The following is a 23,145-nucleotide window of genomic DNA, read 5'->3' as shown; positions in this document are numbered from 1 at the left end:
CTAGTGTTAACATTTCTATTCCTGTTCTTAGAAGATTTATAGAAAACTCATCAAAAGTCCAAATCAGAATCTGTAAATTCTGAGAGTTTGTAAAATGTGTCTAGTTTGTTCATAAATTTTATTATGATTTTTAGTGGCTTCTCACTTGTGTGAAAAAGTCCATATTCACAGACTGGTCCGGATTTGTTCTTGAAATGATGGGCAGTTTTGTAAAAATCACCATAAATTGTAGAAAAATCGTATGGTGATGTGCAAGTAGTCATTTTAAAGGTATGAACCTGAACTATTTGCACCTAATACAGTTTTGAAAACTAAAATGCTTAAGTTGACCAAAACAGTCATTGAATGGAGTTAAACGTTTCTGATGAAAGCTGTTGGGTGAGTTTAGTGGTGTTCTGGGTGTTTTAACTTGTATTCCCCCCCTTAAAACTTAATAAAAACATGAAAAGATAGGGGTATGATATTTGTGTAAGATATCCATGATTTAAGTAGAAAGAAGGAGAAATAATCATGTGAGGAGTGATATTACTTACTAGGAGTAGATGAAAAGCTTGTGATCAGCCTTGGACTTTTCGAGATTAGGGAGAGATAGTGAGAGAGAATGAGTTTTTGCTTTTTGGTGAAGTGTGAGTGAAATGGGAGGAGAGATGAGGGTCTTACTATCCTTGTGTCAAGGCACTTGGCTGAAAAGAGTGGGAAAAAGGACAATGAAATGACCAGGTATGGTGGAATAGTAACTGGGGATGGTCTTGGAGTGGGTATGGGAGGTGACTTGTGTCCTTGCCCAAAGGATAAGTCAACACTCCACTCCATATCTTACCCACTATATTTTTAGTCTTAGATATTGATTACCCTCAAAATGTGATTAGATTATGGAAATATGGGGTCTTATATGTCAAACTATAAGTTTGGGTGAAAATCCCGCGTTCAAATCACGAAAAACGGGCTCAAAACGCTAAAAATATTGAAAACCGGGTAAAAGTTGCAAATTTCCAAAGTTCCGGGTCGGAGGTTCGGTCCTGGCCATTAGAACCGAAAGTAGATGGGAACCGAGAGTAGGGTTCGGTCTTGAGCAGCTTCGCATCTCGGACCAAAGGTAGGGTTCGGTTGTATTGGAACTGAGAGATCTCGCAGGCGACTCATCAGAAGGGACCGAAGGTCAAGTTCGGTCTCTTAGTAGGTTCGGTTCAGGAAGGTGGTTTCGGTTCTCAAGAGGTTTGGGTTCCTTAAGGGAGGTTCGGTTCCTAAGAGGGTTCGGCTCCTTAAGAGGGTTCGGCTCCTTAAGGCTGTTTTTCGCGTAAACTTCTGTTTTCGAGCGGTTTTCGACTAAATTAAGGGTCGGGATGCCCCGAGTGATTATAAGAAGTTGAGAGAGATTTGTGAGAGATTTGACATACTTGGAGAGATTTGGGAGAGATTTGACATAGTTGGAGAGATTTGGCATACTTAGAGAGATTTGGGAGAGATTTGACATACTTGGAGAGGTTTGGCATACTTAGAGAGATTTGGGAGAGATTTGACATACTTGGAGAGATTTGGCATACTTAAAGAGATTTGGGAGAGATTTCAGATAGGGAGAGATAGAGTGAAAGAGATTGGGAGAGACTTCTTTTGTGACCTTTTTGAGTGTTTGGCTTTGTAACGCAAGGTCCGTAAACCCCGTTAAGCCATGTTTAAGAGTCTTACACACCCCGAAGGGTATGTAATAGTGTTTTATCGCTTTGCTACATCACTTACCCCGATTAGGGCTCAAGAATCCTACACAAACGAACTTTCCAAGTGATGACTTCTTATTAAAATAGCGAATTGTACAATAATTACATAACGTAAACCCTAGTATACAAGAGTTAGTAGAGTTGACCAGTTTGACTTGTTGACTTTATTTGACTTTGACTTGACCAGAATTTGACGGTTGTCACACTGGGCCTCCTACTCGTCGAGTGTATGAACCTACTCGACTAATAGGATGAACTTTCACTTGGACTCGTCGAGTCCCAACATGGACTCGGCGAGTTCACTGAACAATGAGCAGAATTTCGACTTTTTTCAGCAATTTGCATCAAGTATAATGAAAACAAGCCTAGGCTCTGATACCACAGATAGGTTTTGATCATTCTAACACTCCTATGGTGTGCATGCAACCCTAGAAACCTTGGATCTATGTTTTCTCTATTATACATGCAAAGATTGATTTTTCCAAGGTTCACATCCTAACTAGCATATCATGGGGTACTTGTAATATAAAACTAGTAGAATGACATACCTTTTCTTATGGTTGATTGCTTGGAGCTGTAAGAGACTAGCACCAATAATGTGAATGTCTCAAGTGGAATCACAAATCACCAAAACAACTTGGAAGACTTTGAGAGAATATGAAGCACTCTAGAAATCGGCCCACCCTTGTTATCTCACACACTAGTGCCATTTCAAGTGCCAAAGACCTCTTTATATAGTATAGTGGATTAGGGTTACATCCATGTAAACCCTAATACCCATGACCTTTCATTTCCATAGGATCCATGGGTTAAAAGCTCCATGGACTATCCATGGACTTCTATGCAAGCTTAGCCCATCCTGAATGAACATTGGCCCATTCTATATATATAAGAGTCCATATTTAATTAGGTTCCTTTTGATCACTAAATTAATTCCAAATTAATTCTTGATCAATACTAATTAAATAATATGATTTCATATTAATATATTATAACTTATAATATATTAATAAATCATAATATACTATTCTCAAAAGACTATCCATACAAATTGTTCCGGTAAAGTGCAACCCAAATGGACCATGCCAAGTCGGGTCAAGAACATACCAAATATAGTTATGGTCTTAGACACCTTATCCAACAGAAGGGACTCGACGAGTAGGAACTGGAGGATGAAACCCAAATTTTTGGGGTTTTGCACCCTATTTAGAGGATCATTTTCCTCCTTTAGCCCCCTTACAGCCTCTTGAGAGTCCAGCAAACCCTAATTCGTGTGTATGTGCTCCATTTGTGTGTTTTAAGCTTTGGAAGAGGATTCTTGGTGAGAAGAACTTGGAGAACAAGTGTCTAGAAGCAAGGAACGGGTGGGGATCTGTTATCTACCTCAGTTAGCATCTTTTGGAAGGTATCAAGTCGTTATCTTGACCTCATTTCATTCTAAATCTCACTTGGTTAACGATTAGGGATTTTCTAGCATAATAAGAAGCTATTCTTGGGTATGAGGTAAGATTTGAAGTTGTAACATCATATCTAAACTCTCTTTGGTCTCTAAGTCCATAAAGCTTTCAGCTTTAGCAAGTATGAACCTTTCCTCAAGTGTAAAACTCCATTTCAAGCTTGGTTTTGTCATTATAAGACCTTAGAGCCTTGCATGCACGTAAAGTTTGCAACTTTACGTGATAACCATGCCTTGGGAAGTTGGATATGCAATATGGAACCTTAAGACGACTTAATAAGGATCTGTATGGATTTGGACTGAAGGGACTCGGCAAGTTGCATGGTCGACTCGAACTCGACGAGTCACTCAAGTGACTCGACGAGTTGGCAAGTTATGCAAGGCGGCGAGTGGCTGGTTGTACTTGACGTGTTGAGGTCAATATGGACTGTTGACATTGACCGTTGACTTTGACTTTGACCAAGGGTTGACTAGTTGACTTCTGGGGCATTTTGGGAAATTGGAAATTTATAAGTATGGATCATTGGTGGTTATAGGTGTTGGAGTTTGGGGCAGTGTTTCGGGAGCACGATTTTGTGGTTTAGTTCGGCATTGCAAGGTGAGTTATCCTCACTATATCAATAGGGTCTAAGGCACCAATGCCGACCCTTATCGGATTTGTATCTGGGTTTATTGCATGATATGCTTTTATTGATTTACGTTCCGGTAGTTAGGATGATGATATGCTTATGCTCAGTGACCTAGTTATAGAATGAGACTATGTTAGTGACCGGTTAGGTCTGTATCCCGGTTATTGGGATGTTGCTATGATTAGTGATCTATTAGATCAGTTTAACTGTTATATGATATGAGCTAGCGTATGATATTTGTGCAAGATGTTGCTATGATCTGTTAGATCAGTTTGACTGTTATATGATATGAGTTAGCGTATGATATTTATGTGTACATGTTTGTTTGGTTGGGGGTTGGGTTTAGGCGGTCCTGCTTTGTGTTGTAGGCCAACATACCCAGGGCGAACCGGATAGACTGCAGGCCCAGGAGGAAACATAGTCAGGCCGAAGGCCCAGCGAGCGGTCCGGATAGGCTGAAGGCCTTGTGAGGCGGTCCAGACCTGCCGAAGGCTCGGAGAGCGGTCCAGATAGACTGAAGGCCTACGAGGCGGTCCAATCTGGCTGAAGGCTCATTATACATATTGTAGACTCAGGGAGTGGACCAAGTGGACTGAAGGCCCGGTGCGGGCGGACCAGTCACATTGTAGACTCGAGATGAATGGCTATTCTGTTTACTTATATGTTATATGTTATGGTTATATCGATATGACATTGGTATTTTGGGGGTAACTCACTAAGCCTTCGAGCTTACAGTTTCAGTTTATTGTTTCAGGTTCAGCGGATGACCGCGGGAAGGCGAAGGTGTGACCGTACACTTACTCGATTGATGATTTTGACTTCTGGGAACTCTTGTGACATCCCCTAATTTCTCGGCCAGAAAAGACCGATTTAATTTATGCTTTTAAAATAAAATCAGAGTAATCTTTTTAAAAGATGTTAGGGAATTCGTCCCCCAAACAAAACATGATAAAAATTTATCAAAACCTTTCTTAAAGAAATATATATTTTCATTTTATATAAAAACCTCGGGATGTCATGTTCCGATACAGCTCAAAAGCATAAACAAGACATTATAAGCCTTACAACAGTTATTTACAACTATTGGCCTATAATCCAAAAATCTCTCATCATCATCCGACTATGCTCGGGGTCCACTACCTGTAATACAAAAAGCTGAGTGGGTCAGGCTTAGAAGCTTGGTGAGCATATAGAGTTTTCAACCTACAAATAATAATAAAGCTATTAAATTCATCAACCAACAATAACCCTGATTACCCATTCCCGTTATCCTCACTTTACGTCCCTAAACACCTATCACAAGGGACCTTGCCTAAGGATTATCATCGGGATGGACACTACTGCTAAGGGGACTCCTCAACCATACATGTCCTTAAGGCAACCATGAGGGGGATGGAGTACACCATTCAACATATAGTTCACCAACACCTACAGGATGAGAACCTGCTAGCGTTCCACTAGACTGTCTAGAAAGGTCCTTGGTCGTCATCTATACTCCGCTACACGACTACAACAACAACAACAACATCGAGGCCTCTCATCATTTTAACACACATCAACTATTTCGTCTACCCATGTTTTACCCAACATATTTGTAGATCAAAATACATATACATTTTAAAACTTGTATAAAACATCTATTCAACAACCATCTCAAATAAACAATCAATATAATTACACATTGCACGTATTTTATAGAAAATACTTCATATCTATGTGTAAGATGAAAGTGACTATACACTCACTTGATTTAACGATAATCGGGCAGCACTTCGTTTCCTAAAACAATCGTTTCTGATAAAACCGGGAGTTTTAATGAGAAACCGGGCTCTGCGAGGGTTGGGCTTCAAAACCGAAAAGATAAATTTCTCGGGCTCTTCGGGACGTGTTTCGGGTGTTTGGTATGATACCGGGGCTTTGGGGGAAGTTGAAATGAAAGAAATATTGTTTAAGGGGTGAAAAGTGGCAATTTTCCAAATTACCACCGGGAGGTCTCGCACCCTTCTATTTATAGGGGGAGGCTTCGGATCCGAGGGCTGAGAAGCGAACACGTGGCAGCAGATGCGAGGGGGCAGGTGGCGCACATGCGAGGCTTGGACACCTGGTGCGACACGCGTCGGACGGAGGCGAGGCGGCTTCGGAAGCGTGGAGCCACCGGGCACGCGTCGGATTTCGGTTAGACCGCGCATCGGATGACTAAGCTGCTTCGTACATGCGTCTGCTGACTCACCGAGATCAGACACATGGCGAGTTCCGAGCAAGGGTGACGTGGCCTATTCCAGACCATGCGAAATTTCTCGGATTTCGTGTTTTTCTCGATTTTTGAGCCAAAAACTTCTAAAATCCATAACTTTCGCATACGGGCTCCGTTTTTGACGTTCTTTATATGCATGCGTAGGTAAATTTATGCTCTATAACTTTCGTTTAGACTTCGTCGGCTAATTTTGACTTTAATTTTAATATTATTATTTTTAACAGACCGGGACAGGAAAATCCGTTAAAAATTCATAACTTCTTCATCCGACGTCCGTTTTCGTCTGTCTTTTTACCGTTGTACTACTATTGACGAGACCTTCGATTCTCGTTTAGGTTGTGTCGGCTAAAAATCACTCAATCTAAAATTCGAGTTTTTAGTTGTCTACTGCTAAGCTGAAACTTAGAAAAATCATAACTTCCTCATACGAAGTCAGATTTGGGCGTTCTTTTTATACATACTCTCGGTTTAACGAACACTACGACTTTCATGTAGATCACCAAGGCTAAAAAGTAGTTTATCAAAAACTCACTTTTTACGTCATTCGGCGTCGTGTCGGTTTTGTCGTGGAACTTCGATAGGTCATAACTTCTTCGTTATAACTCGGATTTCGGTATTCTTTATATATCCGGAATCCTTGTCACGACCACTACAACTTTCTTAATAGATATCGGCTTTATCTAATATTTATTTTCGACGCTTATTTTTATTCTTAATTAATTAAATCCTAATAATTAAGCATAAAACACATAATTCACATAAAAATCACATAATTCCTCTTCATTTCTTCAAAATGAGTTACAAAGGTTGACCTAGACTATTACATCATCATTAATGCCTATCGTAGAAACACGGGCGTTACAATTCTCTCCCCCTTAGGATGATTCCGTCCTCGGAATCACACATCAACAAACAAATGCGGATAGCGACTCATCATATCACTCTCCGTTTCCCAGCTGAGATTTGGCCCATTCGTATGTTTCCAACGCACAAGCACTAAATCGACCATCTTGTGTCGCAACTTCTTAGTCTTACGGTTAACGATTGCCTCTGGTTCTTCAATTAACCTCTTGTTTACATCCAACCTTAATTCAGAAATTGGAATTATGTCGGGCACATCTCCTGTGAACTTCCTCAAATAACACACATGGAAAGTGTTATGAATACCATCTAGTTCTTCTGGTAATTCTAGCTTGTAAGCTTGATTCCCGATCCTCTGAAGAACTTTAAACGGTCCAATAAACCTTGGACTCAACTTTCCCCTTTTACCAAATCTTATAAGTCCCTTCAACGGAGAGACTTTAAGTAAAACCGAATCTCCAACTTCGAATGATATCGGTTGTCTTTTCTTGTCAGCATAGCTCTTTTGACGATATTGAGCAGCTAACATCCTTTCCCTAATCACTTTCAACTTTTCAGCAGTCTGATGGACTATTTCAGGTCCCATAAACTGCTTTTCCCCAGCTTTCAGCCAACATGACGACGTTCGACACTTTTCTCCATACAAAGCTTGGTAAGGTGCCATCTTGATGCTTGAGTGGAAACTATTATTATAGGAAAATTCTACCAGAGGTAAGTGTTCATCCCAGTTACATTGGAATTCCAGGGTACATGCTCTCATCATATCCTCCAACGTTTGAATTGTTCGTTCGCTCTGACCATCAGTTTGCGGATGGTAAGTTGTACTCAAACACAACTTGGTACCTAATTCCTCTTGTAGACTCCTCCAAAACCTTGAGGTAAAACGGCTGACACGATCTGATACAATCGTTAATGGAACACCGTGAAGCCTCACAATTTCCTTCACGTAAGAATTCGCAAGCTTATCCATAGACCATTTCTCGTTGGCTGCTATGAAATACGCACTCTTAGTGAAGCGATCAACAACCACCCAAATCATGTCGTGACCGTTCTTTGTTCTGGGCAGTTTAGTCACAAAATCCATGGTGATGTCTTCCCATTTACCCATGGGTACAGGTAAAGGTTCTAAACTCTCATACAGTTTCTGATGTTGTGCCTTAACCCTAGCACATGTCACACACTCGGCCACATACTTAGCAACATCGAGCTACATCGTCGGCCACCAGTAGTAGGGTTTTAGATCCCTGTACATTTTTGTGCTTCCGGGATGAATCGAGTACATGGTCTTGTGAGCTTCTTCCATCAGAAGATCTCTTATTCCTCCTGTCTTAGGTACCCAAATCCTATCTTGGAATACCTTCAGTCCTTGACCGTTTGTATCAAACACTAACGTTTTTCCCAAACGTTCTTCCTTTCGGTCATTTTTCTCTAAAGCTTCTATCTTAGCTTTCTTTATGCTTTCCACAATTGTCAAGACAACTTCAATTCTCAACGCTCTTGGGCTTTTCTTTTCAAGGTTTACCTTCCGACTGAGAGCATCAGCAACAACATTTGCTTTACCAGGGTGTTAAAGTATCTCACAGTCGTAGTCCTTAAGTAACTCTAGCCAGCGTCGTTGCCTCATCTTCAATTCCTTCTGATTAAAGAGATATTGAAGACTCTTATGATCGGTGAAAAGTTTGCACTTTGTGCCATAAAGATAATGCCTCCATATCTTTAAGGCGAATACTACCGCTACCAACTCCAGATCATGAGTGGGGTAGTTCTTTTCATGCTCTTTCAATTGCCTCGATGCATATGCTATCACTTTATCCCCTTGGGTCAGAACACAACCTAACCCAACTCCAGATGCATCGCTATAAACTGCGAAGTCATCAACTCCTTTAGGAAAAGAAAGAATCGGTGCTTCACATAATTTCTTCTTTAACTTCTCAAAAGCTTCCTTATGCTTCTCATTCCAAGTATAAGTAGCTCCTTTGTGGGTCAAAGCTGTTAATGGAGTAGCGATCGAAGAAAAGCCTTGGATAAATCTTTGATAATATCCAGCTAATCCTAAAAAGCTTCGGATCTCCGTAGGACTTTTCGGTTGTTCCCACTTCATCACAGCTTCAATCTTCGCTGGGTCAACCATTATCCCTTCTTGGTTAACCACATGACCCAAAAATTGGACTTCTTGAATCCAAAATTCACATTTGGAGAACTTTGCATACAACTTCTCCTTTTTCAGAACTTCTAGCACTTCACGCAGATGCTTGTCATGCTCCTGCTTGCTTTTTGAATAAATCAAAATATCATCTATGAACACTATCACAGATTTATCGAGGTATGGTTTACAAACCCTGTTCATCAAATCCATGAAAGCTGCTGGAGCATTGGTCAGTCCAAACGACATAACCAAGAACTCATAGTGTCCATATCTTGTTCTGAACGCAGTCTTCTCAATATCCTGCTCTCTTACCTTTAGCTGATGATATCTGACCTAAGATCGATCTTTGAGAAATAGATCGAACCTTGCAACTGTTCGAACAGCTTATCAATCCTTGGCAACGGGTATTTGTTCTTTATTGTTGCCTTATACTCCGCTAGACGACTACAACAACAACAACAACAACAACAACAACAACAACATCGAGACCTCTCATCATTTTAACACACATCAACTATTTCGTCTACCCATGTTTTACACAACATATTTGTAGATAAAAATACATATACAGTTTAAAACTTGTATAAAAAATCTATTCAACAGTCATCTCAAATAAACAATCAATATAATTACACATAGCACGTATTTTATAGAAAATACTTCATATCTATGTGTAAGATTAAAGTGACTATACACTCACTTGATTTAACGATAATCGGGCAGCCCTTCGTTTCCTAAAACAATCGTTTATGATAAAACCGGGAGTTTTAATGAGAAACCGGGCTCTGCGAGGGTTGGGCTTCAAAACCGAAAAGATAAATTTATCGGGCTCTTCGGGACGTGTTTCGGGTGTTTGGTATGATACCGGGGCTTTGGGGGAAGTTGAAATGAAAGAAATATTGTTTAAGGGGTGAAAAGTGGCAATTTTCCAAATTACCACCGGGAGGTCTCGCACCCTTATACTTATAGGGGGAGGCTTCGGATCCGAGGGCTGAGAAGCGAACACGCGGCAGCAGATGCAAGGGGGCAGGTGGCGCGCATGCGAGGCTCGGACACCTGGTGCGACACGCGTCGGACGGAGGCGAGGCGGCTTCGGAAGCGAGGAGTCACCGGGCACGCGTCGGATTTCAGTTGGACCACACATCGGATGACTAAGCTGCTTCAGACACGCGTCTGCTGACTCACCGAGATCGGACACGGGGCGGGTTCTGAGCGAGGGTGACGTGGCCTATTCCGGACCATGCGAAATTTCTCGGATTTCGTGTTTTTCTCGATTTTTGAGCCAAAAACTTCTAAAATCCATAACTTTCGCATACGGGCTCCGTTTTTGACGCTATTTATATGCACGCGTAGGTAAAATTATGCTCTACACCTTTCGTTTACACTCGTAGCTAATTTTGACTTTAATTTTAATATTATTATTTTTAACAGACCGGGACATGAAAATCCGTTAAAAATTCATAACTTCTTCATCTGACGTCCGTTTTTGTTTGTCTTTTTACCGTTGTACTACTATTGATGAGACCTTCGATTCTCGTTTAGGTTGTGTTGGCTAAAAATCACTCGATCTAAAATTCGAGTTTTTAGCTGTCTACTGCTAAGCTGAAACTTAGAAAAATCATAACTTCCTCATACGAAGTCAGATTTGGGCGTTCTTTTTATACATACTCTCGGTTTAACGAACACTATGACTTTCATCTAGATCACCAAGGCTAAAAAGTAGTTTATCAAAAACTCACTTTTTATGTCATTCGGCGCCGTGCCGGTTTTGTCGTGGAACTTCGATAGGTCATAACTTCTTCGTTATAATTCGGATTTCGGTATTCTTTATATATCCGGAATCCTTGTCACGACCACTACAACTTTCTTAATAGATATCAGCTTTATCTAATATTTATTTTTGACGCTTATTTTTATTCTTAATTAATTAAATCCTAATAATTAAGCATAAAACACATAATTCACATAAAAATCACATAATTCCTCTTCATTTCTTCAAAATGAGTTACAAAGGTTGAACTAAACTATTACATCATCATTAATGCCTATCATAGAAACACGGGCGTTACAACTCTGATGTTTAAATATTTTGAAAACAAATTGTAATAACTGAATGGTTTTAAATGATTTAAAAAGTTTTAAATTTGCTGGAATTTTATGGATGTTACAGGTGTATTTTTATCATGTGCATCTATATATGTATTTGTATGTGTGTTTGTAAGTATGTATGTATAAATGCATGTATTACAGTGAAGACAGAAAAATTATGTATGTTTATATATGTGTATTTGTTTTTGCCATATGTATATTTGTATTTGTATGTATAAGTGTATATGTTTTTATATGTGTATTTGTTTTCCATTTGTGATTGTAATGTATGTATAAGTGTATTTTAATATGTTTATTTGTATGTATAGATGTGTATTATGTTTATTTGTATAAGTGTATTTTAATATGTTGATTTGTATGTGTAAGTGTATTTTATGGGATTTGGAATTTATGTGTATAATGTATGTATATGTTTAAGTGTTTTTGTATGTATATGTATGATCACCTAACTTTTAAGGGATTATTTGGATAGTACAATGTTAATCATTTTTTGAAAGTACAGAATGCTTTACTCCAAGAGATCAATCAGCAAACTCAAGCTTCTTCTGAAGAAAGCGGTCAATCTAACATTAGAGGACATAAAAAATTGTTTTGAAAGAATTTTGGGTGCTCGACGTGGCCATATGAGAGGCATCAGGCGTAAACCTTCTACGGTTGTGTCGATGTACGATTAGGAACAACCACTAACACAACCACCGCCACAATCACAAGTAACATAACTATTTAATTTCAAAATCTCATATATATATATATATATATATATATATATATATATATATATATATATATATATATATATATATACTTTGGTTATAGTTTGATATGAGGGTTTTTTGTAGTTTGGTTATATTTTGGTAATTGTTAGTTTGGTTATAGTTTGATATTTTGTTATTTTGTAGTTTGATAATTGTTTGTTTATGAAAGTACAATGCTATAATGGAAAAAATGAAAAAGTACAATGCTATAATGTATATGCAATATGTGTAGGATGTATGTTTAAGTGTATTTGGAAAGTACAATGTTATAATGGAAAAATGAAAACAAAGCAGGATGTTATAATCATCATGACCTTAGTTTGTAAAGTAGAATGCTATAATGATACGTTTTTTTTTGTTCTTTGCTTATATTTTTGTAAGTTTAGTTATAGTACAACGCTATAATGAAAAAATGAAAAAAAAGTACAATGCTATAATGTATATGCAATATGTGTAGGATGTATGTTGTTTGTACTTTGCTTATATTTTCGTAAGTTGTTGGTTTAACTTATAAGACTATGTTTTCTTTGTAGTTGGACATGCATCAAACAATGTTAAAAGACCCGACATGTAGTGCCGCACTTGAAGAATGGTTTCGTTCGTTGCCACTAAGAAATAAAATCGGAGGAAACAAGGAGAGTGATTATGACGAGTAGCTAGTTTTAGAGTTTATGTAATATTTTAATTGCGTTAGTATTTTAGACTAGTATTTTGGATATTTTGCATTATGTTTAGATAAGTATTTTGGATGGATGCCGTTTGGATTAATATTTTGTCGTATATATTATAAATTTTAATATTTTGGATTGGATTAATATCATAGTAGTTTTTATACTTTTTATATAGTTTTTTTCTTCTAATTTTAATGTTAAATATTTAAAAAAAATGGAAAATACAATTACCGACGACGTAGTGGCAACGCTCGTGTATTAGTGATGACAGCCCTTTAGCAGCGACATGCCTTTAGCAGCGACAGATAGCATTAACGACGACTTTGGGAGTATTTGCGGCGAGGCATCAACAGCGACACCATTAATACTCTCTATTCTTGTAGTGGTAGATGGTAGTGTTTTGTTTAAATTAAGGGTAGAAGCTTGTATTGGCAAATGAGACTTTATGTTCCAGATAGAGCGTTTTGTCAAACGCTAGAAGCTAGAAGCTCTCAAACCTCCATGCCGAAAACGCCTTTAATAGAATATACATGAGGTATTAGTCAATTAATTTTTTTTAGAGATACATGTTAGTACAACCAAGATTATCAAAATTAGGATCTTATATATGTATGATTTTTTTTAAATGTCACTTTAACCCCTCCATTTTGAACTTTATAAAATATCATTTTTACCCATTCATTTTTATAAACTTTCATGTTTATCCCTTGTAGTATACATAATCTAATTTTGTTTGTTAACTTAAAAAACTAATTTCTTTTGTATTAATTTTTATATATGTTATGCTAGTAACAAAATAATTGTTATTTTAACGTTTATTTTTCATTGTAACATGAAAAAGTGTGATAAAAGGTAACAAAGACAAAAGTAAGAAAAAAAACACAAAATCTTATTTTAACGTAAGAAAATGATGTTAAGATAAAATCGTATTTTTTAAAAAAAATTTAAGAGTTTTTATGTCAGTATTCCTTAGTAAAACTTGTATATGGTGAAAAATGGGTTTGAATTTTAATGCTAAATTAGGATTCCGCCTACCAAGCGTTGTGGTGTCATCAATCCATTTTATTAGTTTAATTTTGACGATTGTATTAATAAAACTTAGGTACTGTTGAATTTGTTGGTGGATACATATATTAGTTCGGTACTACTGACTAACTCCAATATATACTGTGGAATGAAAACATATTATATATCACCAAATTTATATGTAGGAAACGTACATAAAAATAAACACGGAAACGTAAAGAAATTGAAATGTATACCGACACTTATATAAAAAGAAGTAAGTAAGATTTGTTTTTTTAAAGTTAACGAATGAAAGTTCAAATAATAAAAAACGTATTATATGTGACTCGACTCATAGCTGGGAATCGTATATAAAATAAGCACGAAAACGTAAAAAAATGTTACGTTGAAACATAGACAACTCGAATTTATACCAGACATGTACATAAAAAAGCAAGTAAGTTTTTTTTTATTAAGTTAACAAACGAAAGTTCTAAATTTACGGCGAACGTTGACCACCTGGAATTAGTTTTTTAAGTTAACAAACAAAATTATTAAGGAACTGTTGCGAGTGGGAGTATAATTATTATGGTAAGTGTTGCGAGTTAGCAATGCTATTTATAGGAAACAAAGTTCTAATTTGCAAAGTTGCAAATGTTGAAAAGTTGTTTCGCTATAGCAAGGGAGATGATACTTATACTTTATTTCGAATCTAAAAGTTTAGATTGAAGTATTAATCAAACTTAGTCATGAATATATATGTGAATACCATGTTGAAATATTTCAACATTGAAAAATTCTATATGTGGAAATATTATAGCAAAAGACTGGTCAAGTATCATGTCTTTATGTAAGACATTATGAATCGTGTCCCATATGCTTCAGATATAGGATCGATTGCATATGCTATAATATTCACGTGTTCAAAATTCCTAGGGCATTAAGAGGGAAAAAGGACTAGAACCGGACATGACTAAAATGGTTAAACAACTGTCAAAGACAATCTAAGGTTCGTTAATGATTGGTTGCTTAAGGATAGTTGGAAGTATAGTAATGGATGGACCATATTGACATTATTATGAATATACATAATTCTATTAATAATGCATTGTCATATGGTAAATATGGAAATGTTTTCATAATGAGAGTTGGATATTAAGAATCTATGTGTAGGTTAGAAACCTTTATGCAAGAAGGATGTTCAAAGGAATGTACTCTGAATTTGAGACTTCGCTTTCTTGGAATTGTTTTGTTATTAATCTCCAGTGGGAAGTTTAGTAATATGGTTGGCAAAGTCCCTGTGACTTTGGTACCTCGACATTACAAAAGATACATTGCATGATAGTTTAGAATCTAACACATACTTATTGTGGCAAGAATTAGGTATTCTTACACTAAGTAATAAGGATTTAGAATTGTGAAATGAGCATCATTGAAATGTTTTCAATTGATCTATTTCACAAAGTAAGGACCATATATAATCATAGTGTGCATGCCTGGAGCATGGGATAACTATTGTTTTAATGCAAGTACTAAGTTGATTAATCGAAACATTATACAATAAATAATGTCTAATCAATATGGTGATTAAATAAAAGGTGTTTTATTTATATTCAAAAGTTTTGAGACCATATTGGATTCGATTATTCTTGTGTTTCACTTTGTATGTTTTAACTTCCCGAATAATAAGATTATTCAAACCATCCACAGTCGATCATACTTTGGAAGTAGGTATTGAGGCAAGATTGTCATGAATCCGTCTGTAGATTGTCTAAGTGTTAGACATAACACAAGTTTGCTACACTATTCATGAGTACTCCTGTAATAATATTTGAGTATTGGATTAAACCCACGCTCATCTGAATCACTTCATGGATTTCAACACGAGTGATTGTGAGACGATAATATCTTATATTCTTGAAACGGAGACATATAGTTGCAATTTACAAGTCGGTTGCACATTGCTGATATGTAAACGTACCACTAACTTGGTGTTATAAAACATATTGTTATGTGGGATTTGATGAGTAAATAGAGCAATCATATGAGTCGAAGTTTATCCGTTCCTTTTACCCTAAGAGGGATAAAAGCGATATCTGTGGGCCCCTCGATGATTTAGTGATGACACCCTAAGTGCTTGGCCAAGCCTTGACTGATTTGATTTGTTCAATTAGTCGGTCGTCATAAATCGGAAATCAGGAAACAACACATGGACAGAGAGAATGATTATAATCCATGCCTCATGTCCATACGATATCTAGAATGGAGGAATATATGATCCCTTATCTAAAGGACGCGTCTGAGTTCGACAACGACTTTTAAGAGCTACGATTGCTAGTCGGGTTTTGAAGTCGTACTTGCAGTTATAGTTATTAGACTTATCCAAGTGGGAGACTGTTGGATTAGGTATCTAAGTCAATAACTATAATTGGTATGTATTTGACCCGAGAGTAGCATGGTCCTTGTGGGTTGTATTCACCAGGACAATTTGATAGGATGGATATTTGAGGAAGAGGTTATTTGTGATTTATTAATATATTATAAGTATAATATATTAAATCATATTATTTAATTAGTATTGATCAAGAATTAATTTGGAATTAATTTAGTGATCAAAAGAGACTAATTAAATTAACGGGGACTGATTATGTAAATCAGTGATACATATGGTTTGGGCTATTGATCCATGATGGACTAAGTTTATGTGAGAGTCCATGAAGAGTTAGTCCATATGAGTTATTGGATCATAAGCCTAAGTGTAAGAATTAGGGTTTACATATGGCTCTTGGAATTCTACACTATATATGTATTCCCTAAACCCTAAAATCAACACAAGTGTATTCCATGAAGAATATTTCCGCTTTTGGTGTGTCTAACCTCTCTCTCAAAGTCCTCCATTTTTTCATGGTGTGTTGTGATTCCACTAGAGGTGCAACATTTGAGGCACTAAGCTCTTGAAAGGCCAAAACTCTACAAGCTACAACAAGGAGGTAATTGTCTAACTTGTTTTATGTTTCAAATATCAAGTTGTATGCTAGTTATAGGTTTCATGCTTTGGATATTTTTTTTGTTGCATGTATAACTAGAGAAAACTTAGATCCAAAGCATTAGGGTTGTATGTGCACCATAGGTATGCTAGAGTACATAAAACCCAATAGGTGTGTGTCGGGTATGTCAGCCTTATTGGCTCCTCTGGTTGTTTACGACGTGTCGCGATACTGGCGATCCACCTCACCACTTTCTAGAACGCGCCACCTGTCTAATTCTTGTGGCGCCACATGTCACGCCCGTATTATGCCACGCCATCTTGACCTTTGGGGGGAAGGAATGGCCGACTTGCCACGTGGCGCTCTCTGGAACTGCCACGTCATCAGTACGCGCCAGGCACTTCACGCGCCCGGTTTTCCAGATTTTCGAAATAGTGTAACTTCTTCATACTAGCTTCGTTTTCGACGTTCTTTATATTGCCGAAAAATTCTTGACGAGATATACAATTTTCCTTTAGACCCCAATCGCTAATTCTCACTTTATCAAAAATTAATATTTTTTATAGGCTTAGCCTGTTAGAGATCGCTACAGAAAGCATAACTTCTACATACAGATTGCGTTCTTGACGTTCTTTATATCGACAGACTTCTATTGACGAGATCTTCAACTCTCGATTATATTATTTTTCCTAATAATCTACCAATCTAAAATTCGATTTCTGTGTGCATACTATTGCGCCGAATCTTAGGAAAATCATAACTTTCTCTAACGAAGTCAGATTTTGACGTTCTTTATATGCATGGATTCGTTTTTCCAATTACTATGACTTTCATTCAGATTATTTATCATAAATAACCTTCTATCTAAAATGTCTATTTTAGATTATACTTTAAAACAAAAAACAGGGTATTACAATATTAAAAAAAACAAGAACACACATTTATGCTTGTAAAAGTGTATCTATTCTTATATCAATGTAAAAGTATGTATTTATATTTATATAATACATATAAATATTTCTAAAACACACACACACAAACACACACACACACACACACATATATATATATATATATATATATATATATATATATATATATATATATATACTTTTAATAATGTATCTATACTTCTAAAAGCATCTTGGATTCACCCAAAATCCTTTTTCCACTCATTTTTCTCCTTTCTCCTCCAACCATAACCTATTTATATCCTTATTTTAGATATAAAATAGTTTTCTTCTAAATATGTAGTAACACTATTCATTTCTTCAAATCTCTCTCTCTCTCTCTCTCTCTCTCTCACTCATGATTTTATACTTTGGTTTTATCTAATAATTACAATTTAAATGTAATATTTAATATTTGTAATATCATGTTATATATTAAATTATATTAATTAATCATAAATGTAAAGTTTAATATTTATGTATCAGATCCATATAAAAATTAAATAAATACTAAAAATTTAAACGCGGTAACATAATTTATAAAAACTTAAATTTGAAATATATCTTACAAATACGATAACATATTCTAACAAAGCATATAGTACTGACATAATGACTACATGCATTTTTTTACATAATATGATAACCGAGGATGAACGTGATCTTGATGCACTAATTGAAGTTGCAAAAGAAATGTCACCAATAGAGATCGAAACGTTGACAGATTAAGACCATCAATTTATATAATTTATAGCTTGATATAACATATTAGAAATAAATAAGCTCACTCCTGCCTACGAAATATGTTTATTGATCATTTATGAGAAATTTATTCCAATATATAAATATTTAGTATTTCAAATGCATGTGTAATATTTCTAGAATATGCATGTATAATATTTGTTTACATGTATATCACATCGACCTTTTAGAGATGGTTCGGCCCTTTTCCAACGGTTCAACCATTTTCCTATGGTTCAACCATTCCCTGACGGTTCGACCATTTTCCTATGGTTCGACCATTTCCCAATGGTTCGGTCGTTTTACCATGGTTCGGTCGTTTGACGACGGTTCGGTCGTTTGACGACGGTTCAGTCGTTTGACCATGGTTCGATCGTTTTGATGGTTCGATCATCTCCTTCCCAAGACAAAAAGTACTCCTGTCACCTCAAGTACAACTCAGGTTTACCTTCCCAATGTACAATTGTTAACTTCTTCTCCAAGGTTAAGGTATTATTGACTATAAACACCCCTCAACACAAATCATAAGGTCAAGCTCTAAACTCTCTCTACACACAATCATGTTCCTTTACTCGAAGGATCCAACCCCTATTTCGTATCAATACTAACTTGATTGTCGGAGGCCGCTTCCGGGGTGCAATTCTTGGGGCGACTCTAATGATCCTCGTTTGTGAATGTAACAGGAAGCAAATCAGGGCTCGCTAGCGGCAACGAACAACAAATCCGAGATCTCGACTCAATCAACCTCTTGACGACTTCCGGGTTACATCAATATTTATGTATAGGTGTGTTATAAATATAATCTTATTATTTAGTAATTATTTTTTGGGAAAACTGCAATAAAGTCTTTACATATTGGCCTCATAATCGATTTAGTCATTATATATTTTTTATTCAATTAAGTCCCAAATACCGGTAATCGTATTCAATTTAACCCTTTGACCCGGTCAACAGGTCAACCAACTTTCAAAAATTACATTTTTTGCCCAGATTTCAAAACTTATTACAAATTTGGTCCAAAATTTATACTTTTGGCCCAGATTTTTTAAATTTTGTTACAAATTTGGTCCAAAATTTACCCTTTTTGCCCAAATTTTAGAATTTTATTATGAATTCATCCTAACTTTAGCTTTTTTTACAACTTTTTTTTTTCTCAAAAATTTGTTTCTAATATGTTTTTTCTTTATAAACTCATATTTATATAAAAAAAACATATTTTCAGATAAAAATCTTATATGCAATATCTACTTATAAAAATAGGTTTGGATTATTTGTGTGGTTTCTCTTAAAAAATCAATTAAGAACCATTTTATTAAAAAAATTCGACATCATGTTTTTGAGTAGGTTGTGATACTTTCCTTGTGAAGCTCGACTCAAGCATGTTTTAGGTATTTGAGTAATTTTTTTTAGCCAAACTCGTGTAAATTCTTTAGAACTTTAATTAAAGTATTCTATTGTGTTATTGATATTTATAATTTTTTATATATTTATGTTGCTATTGTGTTTTTGGTCATTTCTCACTCCCTTAAAAATATGTTTATCGATAATAAATTGCAACCGATATTCCATATAATAGACATTAAAAAAGAAAAAAAAATACAAGATTATAAACAATCCAAGTAAGAAGAGGTTGATTGACAATAAAAAATCACAACCTAGATCGGACACGTGCCATGAATGGATATGTTTTATTTAGATAATATATTTATTAAAAAGTTATAAAAAAAATATAAAGTTATGATTTTAACTTTTTTCTTAAAAAAATTCTTACTAATAAAATATAATATTAATATATTATATATATTTTAAACTTTCATATATAATGTAGTTTTAGTTTTTAGGTTGTTGATAAATGGTAAAAGAAATTTAGATTGGTTGGTAGTATTAGTTATTATTAAAAAAATATATTTTATATAAGATAAGATTATGACCAAATGCTAATAAATATATTTATTTAATTCCATGGTGTAAATATTGTAATTGAGGTTTAACAAATTTTATTTAATTCAAAACAAATAAAACGGTTAAAAGGATATATACTGTAATGAAACATATTTATTGTTAATTTAATATCTACAAATTCCACATTCTTAGGAATAAAATGAAAATTTCTATGAACTACAATTAAGAACTGACATTATTTGTCCTATAAATGTGATTAAAAAACAAATAAATAATATTAAAATGAGTGTAACTAGTTTTTGACAAACCTATTTTTATAAGTAGATACTTCATATACAAAAAACTTTTTAAAAAAAGTTTTTATATAGAAAATATAAGATTTCTATGTGAAAATATGTTTTTTTTGTATAAATATGAGTTTATAAAAAAAGAACATATTAGAAACAAATTTTTGAGAAAAGAAGTTGTAAAAAAACTAAAGTTAAGATGAATTCATAATAAAATTCTAAAATTTGGGCAAAAAAGGTAAATTTTGGATCAAATTTGTAACAAAATTTAAAATCTGGGCCAAAAGTGTAAATTTTGGACCAAATTTGTAATAAATTTTGAAATCTGGGCCAAAAATGTAATTTTTCAAAGTTGGATGACCTGTTAACCTGGTCAAAGGGTTAAATTGATTACCGGTATTTGAGACTTAATTGAATAAAAAAAATATGTAAGGACTAAATCGATAATGAGGCCAATATGTAAGGACTTTATTACAATTTGTCCTTATTTTTTAATAAATTAATAATTAATTCAAATTTATTGTATATGAACATTTTATTTTGTTATAAGTTTATGATAACATAATTAACAATATTATTTTAATAAAAAAAAATAGAATATATATTAGTGAAAATCTAATTAGCATTGTGTTTGGCAATATACTTAAAGTAAAAAACATAAAAGCGTAAAAGGTTTATAAAATTAAGGGTTTTTAACGAATTTTATTTTATGTTATTCTGAAAGCATATGATAACAAATCACAATGATTAAAAAAGAACTTATAAAATTCTGATTTTAACATACCCAAAAATAATATTAGGATAAAACTGAGTTTTTATAAAAGAAATTAAAAATTTTTTTTATGTTAATATTCTTTTAACATAATTCGTGGCATCTATCCGAAACAAGACCCGTTTTATTGTGGGTGGAGCTCATCCGGTCCGATCAGATGACCTAGGTGCAGAACCAGGCAACAAAGCATTCAACCTTCTACGCTCGCTCAAAATTTCTGGTGTCCCGAGCCAATTCCATCGTCATATACTCATCTCCTTCGATCAATTTCTGTAATCCCTACAGTTGATTTCCCCAATTCTGTATTTCTTAACAAGGTGCGTTTTCTTTCTGTTCATCTACGTTGTTGCTTCTTAAAACGGCTCCTACTTTTCATTATATCGCTCAATTTAATCTCTTTGTTTCTGTAAATTATGTCCAAATAGGAAGCAATATAAATTCTTTGTCTTAGTACTTCAGTTCCTATCTAATTTGAGTCCTCCATTAACTTGAGAGGGAACTGATCTCAATTTTTGCCAAGGATGATTCTTAAAATATATGTTACCCTTCGATCAATGGGGTTTCAGTCGATTTTTCAATGCTATTCATTAATAATCCATACTTAGTCGTTCATGACTGTGTTAAATCGAACTAATTTCTGAAAAGGAGGACAAGGGCAACTATCATGATGAAATGAAGTATTCAATTCATATAATCTCCATTTCACCATTTATATGCAACTACAGTTCATCAATCAATCTCTAAACTTTTCTTTCTGTTGCAGCAAAATTCAATCAATGGACAACATTGTTGATGCTTTGAACAATGCTTATCTAGAATTCGTGGGTGCAATAGCTAACACCCTTGAAACCAAGGATGCTGCTAATGGCCAGGTAACTGCCGCCACTGATGCCGCCCTAGAAAACCTCAAACAGAGGTGGGAATTGTTCAGGGTGTCATGTGATCAGGCTGAGGAGTTTGTGGAGTCTGTGAAACTGAGAATAGGGTCTGAATGCTTAGTGGATGAAGCCACTGGTTCAGTTGCTGGAAAGCCAGGTCAGCCTGTGACACCTGGACTGCCACCTATCAGTGCTGTCCGGTTGGAGCAGATGAGTAAAGCTGTCAGATGGCTTGTGATTGAGCTTCAACAAGGTTCAGGATCCGGGGGCAATTTAGGGATTCCACAACATAATTCTGCTCCTTTTGATGCTAGGTTTCATGAAGATTCAACTCAATAGGTTCACTTTGATTAATCCAGTTACTGTTTTTTTAGATTGTTTGTTCAGTTTGTTATGACTGGATTAAAGTTTTACTTTGAATGTGATCAAACTAACTGTTTTTTGGATCGAATATAAGAAAAGTTGTTAATTTATATCTACATGTTTTGTTCTTTCATGGTAGACTTGACAAATGAATAGAAGTTTGATGGGAGTTGTACAATAAAAGTAAGCACACAATTTGATGACAAGTAATTTGAAGAATCATGAAAAAATTGAAGTATATTTGTAGCTAATTGCATATAGTTATGCCAATGATTATAAGTATTGGAACCCATTTAAAATTGAAGGTTGAATAATGTTCATATGACTCAATCCTTGAACATTAATAAATTGATTGAATTGAGTGATATTTTCTAATCTAAGTTATGGAACAATTAGTAGAAAATTTCACCTTAAATTGTAGTTATGTGCCTAACAAGTGCACTAAGGTCTAAGGATCGAGCACAAGGAAAACATAACCATTGATATGTTGATTTTTTTTAGTTTCTTTCCTTGTTAGGGACTTACTTTTTTAGTTCCTTCTTTGAACACTACTATGTTGTACAAAAAATGAAAAAAAAAAAAACGAGTTAAATAAGATTGTCCTTTTACACATTGGATAATCTGAAATATGAAGAAAATCTTCGAAATACCAAGAACATTACCG

The 23,145-nt window shown here is 35.1% G+C and overlaps 1 protein-coding gene across 1 annotated transcript; it reads left to right on the top strand.

Annotated features, from left to right (window-relative positions):
* The first annotated feature begins 21,348 nt into the window (after positions 1-21,348).
* On the top strand, positions 21,349-22,591 carry MED32 (mediator of RNA polymerase II transcription subunit-like protein). The gene is made up of 2 exons (XM_079059016.1): positions 21,349-21,557; positions 22,004-22,591. The coding sequence occupies exon 2, from the start codon at positions 22,017-22,019 to the stop codon at positions 22,455-22,457; it is 441 nt and encodes a 146-aa protein (XP_078915142.1). The 5' UTR covers positions 21,349-21,557; positions 22,004-22,016; the 3' UTR covers positions 22,458-22,591.
* The last annotated feature ends 554 nt before the right edge of the window (positions 22,592-23,145 follow it).

The sequence above is a fragment of the Lactuca virosa genome, chromosome 7 (genome assembly GCF_052849685.1).
Source record: "Lactuca virosa cultivar CGN04683 chromosome 7, Lactuca_virosa_CGN04683_v6, whole genome shotgun sequence".
In the NCBI taxonomy this organism is placed as follows: Eukaryota; Viridiplantae; Streptophyta; class Magnoliopsida; order Asterales; family Asteraceae; genus Lactuca; species Lactuca virosa.
The sequence above is the reverse complement of the archived record's forward strand: the minus strand, read 5'-3'. Positions and strand labels throughout refer to the sequence as shown.